Source organism: Physella acuta, unplaced genomic scaffold, assembly GCF_028476545.2.
Source record: "Physella acuta isolate Inbredline_101_S28 unplaced genomic scaffold, ASM2847654v3 ptg000369l, whole genome shotgun sequence".
Lineage (NCBI taxonomy): Eukaryota > Metazoa > Mollusca > Gastropoda > Physidae > Physella > Physella acuta.
In genome coordinates, this window is record NW_026731888.1 from 367,319 (window position 1) to 384,966 (window position 17,648).

The following is a 17,648-nucleotide window of genomic DNA, read 5'->3' on the forward strand; positions in this document are numbered from 1 at the left end:
CTACTGTCTCTTGTCTGACTTCATTTGGTATTTACTTATATAGGCAAAATACGTTTTAGACGACTACACCACTTCGCTCTTTAATAATGATCTCACCTCGTCATCATAGAGGAGTTAATCACAAATAGTAAACTGCCATTCCAAACATAGCGATACTAATGTGTTTTCGATAAGAGGTAGCCTACAGAAGGGTTAATGTCAAATACCCTTTTTATCACGACCTTTTTTTCAAATCATGAGCCGATCAAAACTTAATTTTCTGACCAATGAACGAAATACGTTGTCAATATTGAGATCTTAGGACATCGGTCAAGCAACCCGGTCAATGCGCTAACTGGTCGGTCAATACGTGCATTTGTCACACCTCGGGCTTTTACCTTATATATTTAGGACTATTATATGGCCGGGTGGAGGGGGGGTCACCAAATTGAAAGTTCGCACCTGGCGCAGGTGAGGAGTCGCTACACCTCTCCTCGGTGGTAACCCGTCTGTCTTATGCTGGCTTTCCAAGTATAAATATATTCTTACGAGATAAATGGCCCGTTGAGGGAAAAATACAACGGGCGCTAGGTTGATAGTGTTGTCCTTTTCTCTAAACCGAAACCAAAATCACCACCTGAAGTTCAAATTTAACCGGAAACAAAAAATGTCATTGAAAACGGATTTTTATCCAGAATCGGCGTTTTAACCGGATTTAAGCTTGATCTATACGTAGTTACTGCACATTGATACTAAACATAGTCGAAGTCATACACCTAAACCTTTCGCCTAAGCTCAGTCGCATTCAGAGTTTCTTTCAGGCGACTCTTCTAAAGGGGAGTGGGGGGGGGGGGGGGCTCCCCAAGCACGTCTACCGTACTCTTCGACGAAATAGAATTTATATAAAAATGTCGGTAAATATTTAAAAAAAAATTAGAAACAATCATGTTGTTAGAAAAACATTTCATGTTAGTTTTACAGTACCTGATCCTAATCAAATAAAACATCATTAAGAATATTTTCCCTCAGTATCGGGTGTTATTGTGCAGAGGCATAGCTAGGGGAGGGCGGGGAGGGCGGCCGCCCCGGGCGCCGACCCTAAGGGGGCGCCAAAAGGGGTAGAAAAAAAATTTACAAGCTCATTTTAAGCTGCAGTTTTGAATTATAAACAGTCAAAGTAAAGAAATTTAACGGCTGAGAGCCGTTTGCATACTGATTTAACTGTTTTCTACCTTGATTGAGTAACTGTAAAAGGTATATCCCGCCATATATATATATATATATATATATATATATATATATATATATATATATGGCGGGGCGCCACACTGAATGTTCGCCCCGGGCGCCGGGAGGGGTCGCTACGCCTCTGTTATTGTGTTCTGAATCGCACAGCTAAAAAAATAAATTTCAAAAGTTTCTTTTAGTTCTAATTTTTGTTTTATTTATGTTTGAATCTGATTTGAAGGCTGTATCTTATCTAAACTTTGATTGTTCTTTCTATAAAAGTCAGCTAGCCATGTGATCTTAGAACTTAGCTAGAATGATTCAATTAATACAATAAATATTTCAAATTTTAGCAGGAATAGTTTCTGTGCTGTAACTAGGTGTCTTCTCGTTGGAGAGCTGGAACAGAGGAGAAGAAAGAAGGATATCAACTCTAAAAATATGTCATTGCTGACATTTCTAAAGGAGCAGTCATTGCATAACTCTCTGTCTTTGCCTAGAACAGCAGCATCAGAACTGGCACCAAGACGACTTGCAGAGAGACAGCGGCGGCCAGTCCCCGCTTGGTTGTTGCCATGGGAGATCCGTTCATGGCCAGGTAAACTTCCGTCTGACACGAGGCAATCAGGGCCATTATGTTCCGGCCTTCAGCGTATTTGTTTAAGACGACGTTCTGTAAAATATAAAAAAAAGATTCTGTTAATGGAGTTTTAGATCAGCAACACGCTGCTATTCGACTATAATACAAGAAAAAGCACATCTAGAATTAGTAATTACTAGAACATTTAGCACTTAGTTTTCAGTCGACGTATTTCCAATAAAGTTTAGTAATCCATTAAATTATTTTAAGAGCCCATTCAAACCCCAGCCGTTCCTTGAACGGGTCTATTGAAAAGTAGGCTACGGCGTATGTCCATACACAGAAAATATAATTTCATATCAACCTATGATACAACTAAATATCGATGAAGACATAGGAGATGTATGGCAAGAAACCAACCAGTCCGACTACACAGCAAACATGTGAGTCTATTAGTACATTAATGGGACTGTCTTTGTATATATGTTTATAAGTGGCACATGTCAAGCCTAAGTTGACATAGGCATATATGTATATAGATGTAATTGGTATAATTTCCTCCCATTTTGCATAATGGCGTCAATTTGTGCGCACATTATATAAATCCACTTATTAATTCATGTGGGAAAAGCAACGTTTTCAATATAAATTATAAGGCTTTGGTGTCACCCCCACCCAGGTCGTTTTATTCTTACAACTTTTGCTTTGTCACACTAGATAAGATGCCGTTATATTCCTGCTAAGTAACGTATAAAAATATCAAACACTAAAGTTTGACTTTGTTGGTTGTTTTAAAAATATATATTAACGATTTTAAAGTGGATACATTTTAATATTATATATATATATATATATATATATATATATATATATATATACATATATATATATATATATATAAATATATATATATATATATATATATATATACATATATATATACATATATATATATATATACATATATATATATATATATATATATATATATATATATATATATATATATATATATATATATATATACATATATACATATATATATATATATATATATATATATATATATATATATATATATATATATATATATATATATATATATATATATATATATATATATATATATATATATATATATATATATATATGAAAAAATGTATTATATCCTTATGACAAACGTGTTTAAAATGTGAAAGTCAAGCAACCAAAGTTGATTGACATGAGTAAATTATATTAAAGTAATACATTTTTGCATTATTAAATGCACATCATATCTTTTTGAAAAACTGCTAGTTTACAATAATTTACTATTCTATGTTCCTCAAGGAAGTTTTAATCAAAGTTGTGGACCTGCATTACTTCGTACATCTGCCCTCTCAGACAACCGTTGCTGCGGGCCTGTTGCAGAACGTACTGGGCACACTCCTGCAGACAGGGGCCGAACGGCCGGCACTTGGCCTGCAGGTCGTGGTAGAAGGACGAGGCGTTCAGGGCGCTGGCATTTAAAAGGGAAACGTGATCCTTGCAGTCGTGTTTGGCCCACGTTGTCCAGTCACAAAAACTGGAAATAAAAGTAAAGAATACATTTTTTTTTATTTACCAGAAATAAGTCTTAAAAAAAAAAACAAGATTAAAAACGCTTCCAGTGTGGGTTTTACAATTTAATGAAAAGGCAACTCAAGTAATTAAATATGAAAATATAAAACCTGTATATGCTTGTTTTTCCTGAAACATCTTAGATGCCCAAAATGTTTATTTACTAGTGGCTAAATTAAAATCTTCAATAAATTCCATCCCAGAAAACTGCAGCCCTCCACCAGTACCCCCTCCCCTTTTCACCAGGTCCATCAATGTTTTCACTTCCAGTCAGTTACATAGATATAAATCACGTTAAAAGGTTAGAATGGTGCAGCTTGTTTCGGAGAAAGATTACATTATTTTAATGACCTTTCACCAGATGTTTTAATGAATTCTTACATCTGGCTGCTTACCTTATCATTATTCTTACCTTATCTTACAAACGTCCGTTAACCAATTGTCAAAATGACCGTTTAACTAATGTCAAAATGTGCGCTTACTTTACTGTACAATGTCCGCTACCAAATTCAATGTCACGACGACCGCTTACCAAATGTCATACTGACCGCTTACCAATTGTCACACTGACCACTTACCATATGTACCAATGATCGCTTACCGTATATCACAATGACCGCTTACCTAACGTCCGGACCGTAACTCATACAATATTCATGTGAGACGTTCATCTTGGGGAAATAGGTGATAAATCCAAAACACATCTCTTCGGAGGTTGCATCCCCTTGTAAGACAGAGTGGTCTAACTTGGCCGTGGTATATGTGCATGTGGTCACGATTTCGTCCCCTGGCAGGAGAAGGACGGGGTTATCGGTACTGTGGAATAGTTGGACGCACTGTCAGTGATGTTGGAGTGGCCAAAAGAAAAACCAATTGCGAAGTCTCGTTAGTAGACCGAAAAAAACAAAAACAAACAACAATTAACTCAATACTTCACAAGTTAAAATCACGACACCGGGAGTTCTTAGCGTGCCTATTTAAAAATTTTATGTAAAAGAGGTAACATGATTTTTGCCCCCCCCCCCCCCCCCTCCACCCTCCTCTTAAAAAATGAACATCAGAGGAATTCTACCTCACACAACTCCCCCCACCTCCCCCCACTGATGTTTTATACATTTAATTTTCTAATTTACTGCTCACAAATACAAAATTTCCAAATCCTCTATATCTTAGCTCACCTTCAGATATCCCCCGCCCCCATATCCCTGACATAATTTAGCTTGATAAACAAGTAACATTTTTTAAAAACTAGTTATGAGATGAGAATTAAGTTTATTTTTATTCAACTAGTTATGAGATAAAAATGACAAGTTAACTTTTCAACTAATAATGAGATAAAAATAAAACTTTAATTTTTTTTATTTAACGAGTTCTAAGATGAAAATGACGTTAAAATTTTGCTTCATCTAGTTATGAGATGCAAATGACGTTAAAATTTTGCTTCATCTAGTTATGAGATGCAAAGGACACAACAAACACTCACTAGTGGTAAGCCTGCGGACTGTCATAACTGTACTCAGGGTCGTTGGTCAGGTAGGTCAGGTGTTTGTTGTCCCTCAACACCTCCATCTTCATCTTGATACCTGCCGTAGACAGCTCAGTATAGACATGTTTTGCGTAAGAGTTGACAGAAAGCGGTACAACACTAGGCTTTTAGTCCGAAAGTCTCGAGTTCGAATCCGGGTTCAAGTCAGTAAAACGTTCATAAGTTGACCCAGCTCTGATGGGGAGGCTAACTCAAGTTAGTGTTTATTCCAGACTTTTTTCTCCGGGGGGGGGGGGGGGTACTTGATATTTTCGGGGGGGGGGGGGGGGAGTATATATTTTCTATATAAATGCCATTTCGATTGGGGGGCGGGGGCGGGGCGGTAGACTCTGGTTAGGCAAAGTGATGCTGGGCAAAGTGCTGACCACACCTTCCCTTAAAATGCCGAGGTCAAGAAACATATGAACTCAACTTCATCTGCCCAATGGATCGCCAGGTCTAAAAAACAATTCTTTACTTTTTTTTAACCAGTCCTCAGACTCGCCTAAAATATCCCAAGCAGTGGCGTAGCGAGGGGGGGGGGGGGGCGGGGGTGCGGACCGCACCGGGTGACACCATTTAGGGGGGTGACACCAAGGCAAAAAATAGCAAAATATATAGAGAAAATTCCCCTTAATAAGGTGATTAATTCGAGTGTTAAAAAGTCTTTTAAGAGCAAATTTGACAAATCCCGACAAGCGACAAGGGTGGAGGGGGGAAGGGGAGAGGGGGTGCAAATCGAAAATTGAAAGTTTGTCCCCGGGCGCCGGGAAGGGTCGCTACGCCTCCTGGGGGTGACGCCCGACCAAGCTACGCCATTGATCCCAAGGCCCCACTATACTTTATATCCCAATCTTACACGCACCTAAAATATCCCAAGGTCCCATTAAACTTTATATCCCAATCTTACACTCTTCTAAATTATCCCAAGGTCCCATTAAGCTTTATATCCCAATCTTACACTCACCTAAAATATCCCTAGGTCCCATTAAAATTTATATCCCATTCTTACACTCACCTAAAATATCACAAGGCCCCATTAAACGTTATATCCCAATCTTACACTCACCTAAAATATCCCAAGGTCCCATTAAACTTTATATCCCAATCTTACACTCACCTAAAATATCCCAAGGCCCCATTAAACATTATATCCCAATCTTACACTCATTTAAAATATCCCAAGGCCCCATTAAACTTTATATCCCAATCTTACACTCACCTAAAATATCCCAAGGTCCCATTAAACTTTATATCACAATCTTACACTCACTTAAAATATCCCAAGGCCCCATTAAACTTTATATCCCAATCTTACACTCACCTAAAATATCCCAAGGCCCCATTAAACATTATATCCCAATCTTACACTCATTTAAAATATCCCAAGGCCCCATTAAACTTAATATCCCAATCTTACACTCACCTAAAATATCCCAAGGTCCCATTAAACTTTATATCCCAATCTTACACTCACCTAAAATATCCCAAGGCCCCATTAAACATTATATCCCAATCTTACACTCATTTAAAATATCCCAAGGCCCCATTAAACTTTATATCCCAATCTGACACTCACCTAAAATATCCCAAGGTCCTATTAAACTTTATATCCCAATGTAACACTCACCTAAAATATCCCTAGGTCCCATTAAACTTTATATCCCAATGTAACACTCACCTAAAATATCCCTAGGTCCCATTAAACTTTATATCCCATTCTTACACTCACCTAAAATATCCCAAGGCCCCATTAAACGTTATATCCCAATCTTACACTCACCTAAAATATCCCAAGGTTCCATTAAACTTTATATCCCAATCTGACACTCACCTAAAATATCCCAAGGTCCCATTAAACTTTATATCCCAATCTTACACTCACTTAAAATATCCCAAGGTCCCATTAAACTTTATACCCCAATCTTACACTCACCTAAAATATCCCAAGGTCCCATTAAACTTTATATCCCAATCTTACACTCACCTAAAATATCCCAAGGTCCCATTAAACTTTATATCCCAATCTGACACTCACCTAAAATATCCCAAGGTCCCATTAAACTTTATATCCCAATCTTACACTCACTTAAAATATCCCAAGGTCCCATTAAACTTTATATCCCAATGTTACACTCACCTAAAATATCCCAAGGCCCCATTATATCCCAATCTTACACTCACCTAAAATATCCCAAGGCTCCATTATATCCCAATCTGACACTCACCTAAAATATCCCAAGGTCCCATTAAACTTTATATCCCAATCTTACACTCACCTAAAATATCCCAAGGTCCCATTAAACTTTATATCCCAATCTTACACTCACTTAAAATATCCCAAGGTCCCATTAAACTTTATATCCCAATGTTACACTCACCTAAAATATTCCAAGGTCCTATTAAACTTTATATCCCAATCTGACACTCACCTAAAATATCCCAAGGCCCCATTATATCCCAATCTTACACTCACCTAAAATATCCCAAAACCCCATTATATCCCAATCTGACACTCACCTAAAATATCCCAAGGCCCCATTATATCCCAATCTGACACTCACCTAAAATATCCCAAGGTCCCATTAAACTTTATATCCCAAATCTGACACTCACCTAAAATATCCCAAGGCCCCATTATATCCCAATCTTACACTCACCTAAAATATCCCAAGGCCCCATTATATCCCAATCTGACACTCACCTAAAATATCCCAAGGCCCCATTATATCCCAATCTGACACTCACCTAAAATATCCCAAGGTCCCATTAAACTTTATATCCCAATCTGACACTCACCTAAAATATCCCAAGGTCCCATTAAACTTTATATCCGAATCTGACACTCATCTAAAATATCCCAAGGCCCCATTATATCCCAATCTGACACTCACCTAAAATATCCCAAGGTCCCATTAAACTTTATATCCCAATCTGACACTCACCTAAAATATTCCAAGGTCCCATTAAACTTTATATCCCAATCTGACACTCACCTAAAATATCCCAAGGTCCCATTAAACTTTATATCCCAATGTTACACTCACCTAAAATATTCCAAGGTCCCATTAAACTTTGTATCCCAATCTGACACTCACCTAAAATATCCCAAGGCCCAATTATATCCCAATCTTACACTCACCTAAAATATCCCAAGGTCCCATTAAACTTTATATCCCAATCTTACACTCACCTAAAATATCCCAAGGTCCCATTATATCCCAATCTTACACTCACCTAAAATATCCCAACATTATATCCCAATCTGACACTCACCTAAAATATCCCAAGGTCCCATTAAACTTTATATCCCAATCTTACACTGACCTAAAATATCCCAAGGTCCCATTAAACTTTATATCCCATTCTTACACTTTCACTTAAAATATCCCAAGGCCCCATTATATCCCAATCTTACACTCACCTAAAATATCCCAACATTATATCCCAATCTGACACTCACCTAAAATATCCCAACATTATATCCCAATCTTACACTCACCTAAAATATCCCAAGGCCCCATTAAACTTTATATCCCAATCTTACACTCACCTAAAATATACCAAGGTCCCATTATATCCCAATCTTACACTCACCTAAAATATCCCAACATTATATCCCAATCTGACACTCACCTGCGTAGTGCATGTGATTCCAGGCCATGGTGATTTGAACCGCCCCCTTGTAGTACCTGCTAGTGCACGCCTTGGTGCACGTGCCTTTCACAGTGACCTCAGGTGCTCTAGGCGGTAGGACGAACCAGTTGGAACCAGTCAGGATGATTCCAGCGTCGTAGGGTCTCCTGGGGGAGGGGGAGAATGGAAGAGGTCACGTGATGTTAAGAGCCTAAATCGTGATTTTTAAAATTCCCCAACCTAAACCTATTTCTGATAAAATGACACGAAACTGTGTTTAGTTGATATGTCACACCTTTATCATTTTACCCCTTACACAGCAGCGTGTGTTATGTTTGACATAGATACGGGTAGAACTACAGTTTTGTTTGCCTTACCCTCATAAAGTTCAAAGAGAATTCTGATGAACATATACTCACAAATACTCACGCATGCACACACACACACACACGCACGCACGCACACACACGCACGCACGTACGCACGCACACACATACACACACACAGTCCCGTGCAGAAAACCGTTGCAATTCACCTTTTAGGCGTGTAGTACAACTTTAACCCTGAGCTGTCTGTCCAGTTGGTTTTTTTTTCTGGATTGTTCCAGTGGACCTGTAGGTGATTACGTGTTTGGTTACACACGATGTGTAAAGTCGACACATCAGACTGTCTTTCTGACGTCACACAATCAACGTCGTAAACGCAGATATACCACACTTTATACAAACAGTCATATACAGCTACACACTGTCATATACACAGTCATTTACACAGTCATACACACAGTTATACACACGGCTCTATACAGCCATTACAAGTTATATATATATATATATATATATATATATATATATATATATATATATATATATATATATATATATATAATTTAGTCGTATAAACAGCCATATACAGATATATTCACAGCCATAAAAACAGCCACATTCACAGCCATACACACAGCAATACATAGAGTCATACACAGACATACACACAGTCATACACACAGCTATAGACACGACCACACACACCCATACATACAGCCATACAAAATATCAAACTTGCTTATGCAAAACTTGAATACACGGATTAAAGACATGACCTACCAAATAGAGTCACACATAACCACAAATTTGAAAAAAAAAAACAACTATTGACACACCCTCTCGCGTGGTATGACGCCACACACAACAAACCTGGATAGCGACCCTCTTGTACCCGTTGACCCCTATCCTGACCCCTGCATTGGGATGGCTGCAGTCACCCGCGAACCCCACGGTCCATACACTGAGGAAGTCCTGACAGTTCTTGGATGCCGTCATGCCACACTCAAACGCTGAATCTGACGCCTGCTCTTTGTCTGTTGGATACCAGAAGAGATTGTGTAAGAGATTGTGCATGTACGATATAATATTAACGTGAGACATAGAAGAACTAAGCGTAAGAGATTGTGGATGCACGATATAATATTAACGTGAGACATACCAGAACTTATTGTAAGAGATTGTGCATGCAGGGGCGTAGCGAGGGCCGGGCAGGGAGTGCGGGCCGCATCGGATGACATCATTTGGGGGGGGGGTGACACCAAGGCAAAAATTGCAAAATTTAGTGAAGAAAATGCTTTTTTTTGCCCGATCAATTAATAGTTAATTAAAGTTAGTCTTCTAAGTAAAAATAAAAAAAAATATAACAAGGGTGCTGGGGTGACACCATGACGTAAACGTGCTAACTTTAGAGACACATTCCTAGATCCAACTACATTATTAACAAACTATAGATAAACATCGTTACTATTACGTCTGTAGTGATTAAAGCTTATAAACATACATGTATGCGTATGTGGCGTATATTTAAATTATAGGCCTATGTAGGCCAATACACACACACTCATAAATATATATATATATATATATATATATATATATATATATATATATATATATATATATATATATATATATATATATATATATATATATATGGTTCCATGACAAATGATCTCAGGACAAATGATCTCAGACAAAATATCTCAGACAAAATATGTCACGGACAAATGATCTCAGGACAAATGATCTCAGGACAAATGATCTCAAGGACAAATGATCTCAAGGACAAAAGATACCAGAACAAAATATATCAGGACAAATGATATCATGGACAAATGATCTCAGACAAAATATCTCAGACAAAATATCTCACAGCGAAATTTTAATAGTATGTACGATGATTTTAGTTGATTTGAACTTTTTTTTTATTGACTGTTAATATGGGTTTGTTTACTTTTTTACGCATAATAATTGTGAATAAAATGAATTTGTTAAACGTAACAAACCATCAAAAGATTTATTAAACTTTGTCGTAGTATTTTATTCGAAAAAGTAAAAATTATAACAAACTTACTCCTTTAGCCTGAAAGGTATAAAAAATGATAACGTATAAAACAAATAAAGTAATGGTTGTTATACACCATAAAGGTTAAAAACACGCGAAATATTTTTCAAAAATGTGAATGGGTCTTCAGGATCGTAACGTTAAACTATTGTTTATATTGCATCATCAACACAAACATAACGTTTACGTTTCTTTGCTGGCAGGTACATCAATATGATCACACCTCTCATATACTATGTGATCATCTATTGTGTGAACTCTTGCTCGACATGTCCTAATTTCACATTTCCAAATCTCTTTGCCTGCTCATGGCAAACATAAATTCACCAGAAACTAATGTCCTTTCTGCGAGGTAACGTAAGAGGCCATAACTGAGTAATCACCACTAATGCTGCTTTGTTTGATGCACACTACGACAAACTTAGCTCCGCGATGACCGCTGTTTGTTTAAATAAGAATTTGTCACCTGATCACTAAGGTGTGACCAACTATTGACTGTTGATGCTAGTTGTATTGTCCATGGAAGGCGAATGTCTTTCCCTTAAGGGGGGGGGGATGACACCACGAAGTGCCGCACCGGGTGACACCCGACCTAGCAACGCCACTGATATAATATTAACTTGAGACATATCCGAACTAAGTGTACCTATATTTACTTTTACACTTATACCTGTATTTACCTCAACCTCTATTTATTTTTACATATGGGGGCCTATACCTCTATTTGCCAATACACGTACACACGTACAAGGGCGTCTCACGAGACAGGGGCAAGGGCGTAGTGGGGGAAGGGGGTGTCCGCGGCGGGTGAAACTATTTAGGAGGCGACATAAAAAAACCGTTAACTTTATAAACAAAGCAATGCAATATCTAAATGAATAATAAAACAAAGCGAAGACGAAATATTTTCTTAAGGGTGGACGGGAGGCACCTTCAGTTTTTACCGCACCGAGTTGCACCCGACCTAGTGACGCCACGCCCTGAGTTGACCCCTATATTTGTACATGTGTTTACCTTTACATCCAAACAAGACCATGTGGTGCAGCACATTCACGTTATCGATAACAGGTTCCACTGCCACCATGTGGTAATCGTCAGGTGGCATCATCTTTTCCAGGTCGAAAATTTTACACATGTAGGTGGTCTCCTTCACTGGGACGTGAGAGCCCTTGGGCAATTGAACACTGACATTTTTCACACCTAGGGAAGTTCATTTAACGAGCTTTACTATAGAAATCATTAATGCCAGCACAATCGCGAGCAAAGCTAAATTTATATATTTCATTTTTTTTAATCGGCTGAATGTATTCGACGATGTCTTTGCCGGTATTGCTAACTTAAAATAGAACGGGAGTAATAATCCCTAAACGTTCTCGTATATTCTGATATAACATTAAAGGGTTAGCGCTTGCAGGGATGTAACAATGTTTCTTTTTCAAATTTTTAAATTCTTAATTTTATTTTTACAAAACAGAATAGAATCGCGTTGAAAAAAGAATTTTGCACCGGAAATAGATCAAAATTTGTGAGTAACAGTAACAAGCCAATAAGATCATATAAATATGTATTAAATTTCGTCCAGCTAACTGAAAAAGTACTCAAGTAATTTGGTAGTTAATATTTTTAGAAACCAGCAATAGAGTAAAGTACCTCTTCCGGTTACCGGAAATCGTTTAAAAGTTGAAAGAAAAATACATATTTTATAAAGTACTTATAAATCAAATTCGATTAACACAGAAAGACACACAAAAAGGCGGACAGGATAGAAAAACTAGGATGTAAAATCTCGATTTAGATTTTTTCCCATCCTGTATGTTACGTATACGTTAAAGCACGGAGGTGTAAAACTTCGAAAACTGTCAAAATTTCATATAATTTGCGTGCACGGTTACAATACTTCCTCCATAAAGGGGCGGATAAGCTTGAGCGGGGCCCAACGGATTCTGTATAGTTTGTGAAAAATATTGTAGTGCAGCCCATTCTTGTGGATCCTGTGGCAAGAATGTCCATGCAATAGAATAGCCGAAAAATCAGATACAATTTTTTAAACAAGCTGAAGTTGGAGATAATTTTCACATCCGTATACAAGATGTTGACAGAGGTCGCGGTGATCCACGAAGCGTCCTTGTAGTTGTCATGAGCGTCGAGTGCGGTTTCTACAAGGTAGGAACTGAACTGTATGCTAGAAATGAGTTTTTAATTCTTCACGAAAAACTGCTCTCATTGTCGTCCGTTGGCACTGAGGAAAAAATCACTACAAACCATCGCATCTTCAAAATCACTGACCGGCGGCTAAGGCTACACTCGCTGCAATTGCACAACAAATAGTTGCAAGTGTAAAAACAACAAGCTACTATGTAATTCTAAATGCCATAAAAGTTTAACTTGTTGTAACAAGTGATAATATTGATTGAGACTATAGTACAATAAAATAGTTTGAAAGTTTCTATCATTTACTTTAAATAATAATCAATAAAGACTTGATTTCACGGTATAAAAAAACTCGAAATCTGCTCATGATCTTCTAATTCGGACTTTGGTAGGTCCACCATAGCCAGTCCGCAGATTGGCCGACCAAAGGCCGAAATCAAGTAAAGTTTCGGACTTTGACCGGTCAATGGAAGGCGATATTGGGCAATACACGGGCTTTGACCGTAACACACACACACACATATATATATATATATATATATATATATATATATATATATATATATATATATATATATATATATATATATATATATAAGCCGGCGGGAAGTGTGTCAGTCCTTCCGTCATAAAATGTTCACTGATGTTAATTTGGCAAGAGAGTTAAAATATACTTGATCTTACACCATGCAGCTATCTAAGTATTTATCTTGGGACTTATGATAAATAAACGAGTCAAAATCCATTCGAAAATGAGGTATGAACTAAAGAAGCAGGATTTTAAGAAATATGTCAAGTTTGTATGATGTTAGTTTATGTGATCCGTCCACTTAACCCACGCGGATCTGACAGTGTAGGCTAGGCCTAGTCTATTGTTATTTACCCTCTGGTTGTGTTTTTAAGCGAGGTCAATCGAAACCTAGTTTTTTTAGTCCAGTGTCACACGTTTGATTAATTACAATAAACATTGTATTACGTGAAGCGAGCACAGCACTGTACAGCTTGTGCGTTTGTGTCTGTCTAAAGGACAAACGTATATTTTCATAGGAGAATAAATGTCAAATTTATGTGTTTGTAATATAAAAATAAGCTTATGGTTTGAACGTTAGAACATTCATTGAGATAGTAAAAACAAAAATCGACAGGAAAATCGACGAATTGTGTATTATTGTTAAAAAATGAAAATTTGGGAGGCCTCACGACTTCAATTTCGGTACTCTTGAGATAAACCCCACCATGTCCTTGTTGCTAACACTTGACAACATCTTTAGTATCCGACCTGCCACCTCCAATAACACATCCTCAAAACACAATTCTTACCTTACAAAAACGTTGTGTTTTTAAACGATGCAGTCGGATCAGTAGGTCTATACATATTTCTATTTTCTTGAGACTATAGGGCTAAAGGGTACGCCATATCACTAGCTGGTCATTTTTTTAAACAATTAGGCGGATTAGTCATAAACAAACGTGTAGTAAAACTTGTTTTTTAGTTTGTTTTGATGAGATTCTGTTTTTTTTCTGACACAGGCTGATGAACCCATTTATGTGCCAGAAAAGTATTTCTATTATTTAAGATGAGCCGCCTTAGATTTCAGCGGAGAAAGCGATGACAGCTGCTGTAAACACTGGAAGGAGGCGTTTTGAAGTGGGATTTTTGTATGGCTTTAGTTTGTTTAAAAATAGTTTGTAATTTAGACATTAAAACAACGAATTAACTAACAGAAATAAACGTCTGTAGAAATAAAAAATGAGTTATTGGGGGCGAATTTGGGTGCCCCTTAAAATGCTGCTTGTATGAATGCTTGCGAGTGAGATTTAATAAACAATGTACACCCTATGCCTAACATTTGTGATTTATTTTATGATTACTCCCTTAATACACAATCTGGCGTTATCTGACGAAACGAATTTCAAATTCCTATCTTACTATTTTAAAGAGAGTCAATTGTAGGCTTAAACTATTCGGTCTGAATTCTGCTGCTGTTTGTGGTCATTTTTAAGCTCTAAAATCAACTTATTTTACTGGTATAAATGAACGCTGGTACATACTATGTAATTTTAGGGATCATCAGCTTAATTAATCTAAACAACGTCTGAGTAGGAGGTGATGACAGCTGGTAGTTATACAAAAATGCGCGCACGTGTTTGATATTTTGAAAAAGAATGGAAACAAAATTGTGATTTATGCATTAAAACATTGATTTTTATAGTAAAAAACAATTAGGTTGTAAAGTGAAATTTACTATGGTTTGTAAGTGAAAATTTGGGGCCCCCTAAAAATCGGGAAAAGTAAAAACACTGGCCCTAATTCTAGCTACATTAGAGGACCATAAACCTAACACAAAGCCTAATCCTACAGTTGCGACCAGATTTTAAATATATCGTAACAGCAATACCTAGCATCGATACTACTGTGCGATACTGTTATATAAAAGTAGCTTTAAAAAATAATCTTTCACATTCCTGATTCAATAACGTAGTCTTATTTAAAAACAAAAAATTTAAAAAGTTCAAGTCAAAATGGATTAAGATCAGACCTTGTTCTTCTTTGCCAGCACAAATAAAGTCTTGAGCCTTACACTCCTCTCGCATCCAGTCCGCCTGGGTTTTGTACACGGCGTGGACCACCGGCTTAGCCAGGCAGGACGGGGAGTCCCACGGGTCACAGATCCCTGGGGGAAGACGTCTGGTTGGAATGGAATTCTCGCAGTGATTTTACATGACATACAGCTTAGTGGACATTTTATATAGCAAAAACAATATTTAAAAAAAACCATATTAATGTATCTCCTGTGGTATGTTTTTATCAGACTCTTCGACGTTTTAGAGGGATAAATAACATACCAGGGTGAGATAATCCAGTTGTTCTTTTTGGAATAGAGTTCTCTGTCCATGTACAATCAGGATCGCCCAGTTCTTGACCATTGGTCATCCCATCACCGTCTGAATCTTTTCTACACAGCTCTGCAGTCCATGCCTAAGAAATAACCCAACATGTTTTATTTTAATGAAGCAAAAAACCTCAAGTTTTAAAATCTAAATAAAAGTGTTTCAAAACGCACATGTCCAGCGGCTTTAAAATCCGACCCGAACAAGTTTTGGACCCCTGTCCCCTGGTCCAGCATATGACCCACTCCCTCCCACAAGTGGTTTGGCTTACAAGGAAACGGGACCGCGTCTCCATTGGGAATTTTACTTTTGTAAACTCTGTATGTGCATGCCCATTGCAGCAACGCGAGACACACAAGTGACCTGAAAGTACAAAAAAGGTAATGGTACTTAGCACTGTTGGCTAAAAGAATTTACTAGGTTTGGTAGCGGTTTTTTTTTCACTGTCACTATCTCTAAAAATTTATAAGACACTACTTTATCGCCTTTGTAGCGCTGTCATTGATCAATATTGGAAATTTAAAACAAGTTCCATTATTATTAATAATTTATTTTCACTAAAAACAACATTCGATCGCGATTTCATTAGGTGATATCATATCTGCTTCTTCTTCTTCTTCGTTCTTAAATATTAGTGTTGAAGGGGATCGAGATTTATCTGCCAGTGGGTTTGAACTCGAGACTTTGTTCGAATTTATCAACCATGCACTTTTTGCCGACTCGACCACACCTCCAACACAATTAAGCGTTACGTGTCAACTGGTTATGCGCCATTGAGGCCATTGACTCCGATTTCAGCCTGCTTTTCTTTTTGGATTTGCTTCCATAGCCTTTGTCCAACCAAGAACAAACTACAAGGCAGCAGTTGTTTAATTTTGGAGTTGTCTCTCCTAGAAGAGTGGCTGTCCCCAGCTAACGAGCCTCAACTGCCCGAGGGTTCGAACTCGAGACTTTTCGGTTTTCATATCTGCTAACACTCAACAATAGAACAGACAATAAATGTTTAAAAATAATTTTTGTTTACCCCAAAGATGACTTGTGTGAAAAAGGCGACATGTCAGATCTTCACCAAGTGTACCGAATGACGATTTCAATCACCCAGTTACTCATCCTTGTTTGCTTACTTCAACATCAACTTAACAGAAGACACAAAACAAAGTGATCATTGTTTCAACACTTTAACAATTCTTAATAGCTGCTTGGAAAGGCGCTCGAAGATGTACAATGATAGAATAAAGCTTACTCTTAAGACAAGTGGAGACCGCAAGTGCAGTTAAGATGTAATATATCTTGTACATCTAGGAAATAGTTTTTTTGTGTGCTGATTTGAGTGAAACAGTAATGTAGTGCAAAAGGTTAAAAGCAGTATTTCTTCCATGGGGGGAGGGGCGGACTAAAATTTCCGGGGGGGGGGTGTGGTGGACTCTGTTAAAAAATATATATTCTATATACATTCCATTTCGTTCGGGTGGGGGGGGGGGGGGCGACTTTCTTACTTTCTTCGAGGGGGGGGGGGAAGGAAGGGGGGGGGGCGTAGCCCTACCGAAAAGATGACTGGAAAAAACTCTGGTTAAAAGTGAACTGCCCTCAGTGACAATATTTCCTACATATGCAGCATGAAATGTTCACTCGCTTTCTCTGTCTCTATCTCTCTCTCTCTGTCTGTCT

At 37.6% G+C, this 17,648-nt stretch overlaps 1 protein-coding gene across 1 annotated transcript; it reads right to left on the minus strand.

Moving 5' to 3' along the window:
- Positions 1–1,411: 1,411 nt before the first annotated feature.
- On the minus strand, positions 1,412–17,115 carry LOC131941660 (dopamine beta-hydroxylase). The gene is made up of 12 exons (XM_059301040.1): positions 17,005–17,115; positions 16,154–16,343; positions 15,936–16,068; positions 15,629–15,763; positions 11,952–12,137; positions 9,743–9,906; positions 9,082–9,158; positions 8,547–8,713; positions 4,869–4,968; positions 4,010–4,201; positions 3,140–3,350; positions 1,412–1,879 (listed from the first exon to the last, which is right to left on the minus strand). The coding sequence occupies exons 1-12, from the start codon at positions 17,034–17,036 to the stop codon at positions 1,703–1,705; spliced, it is 1,764 nt and encodes a 587-aa protein (XP_059157023.1). The 5' UTR covers positions 17,037–17,115; the 3' UTR covers positions 1,412–1,702.
- Between the last annotated feature and the right edge of the window lie 533 nt (positions 17,116–17,648).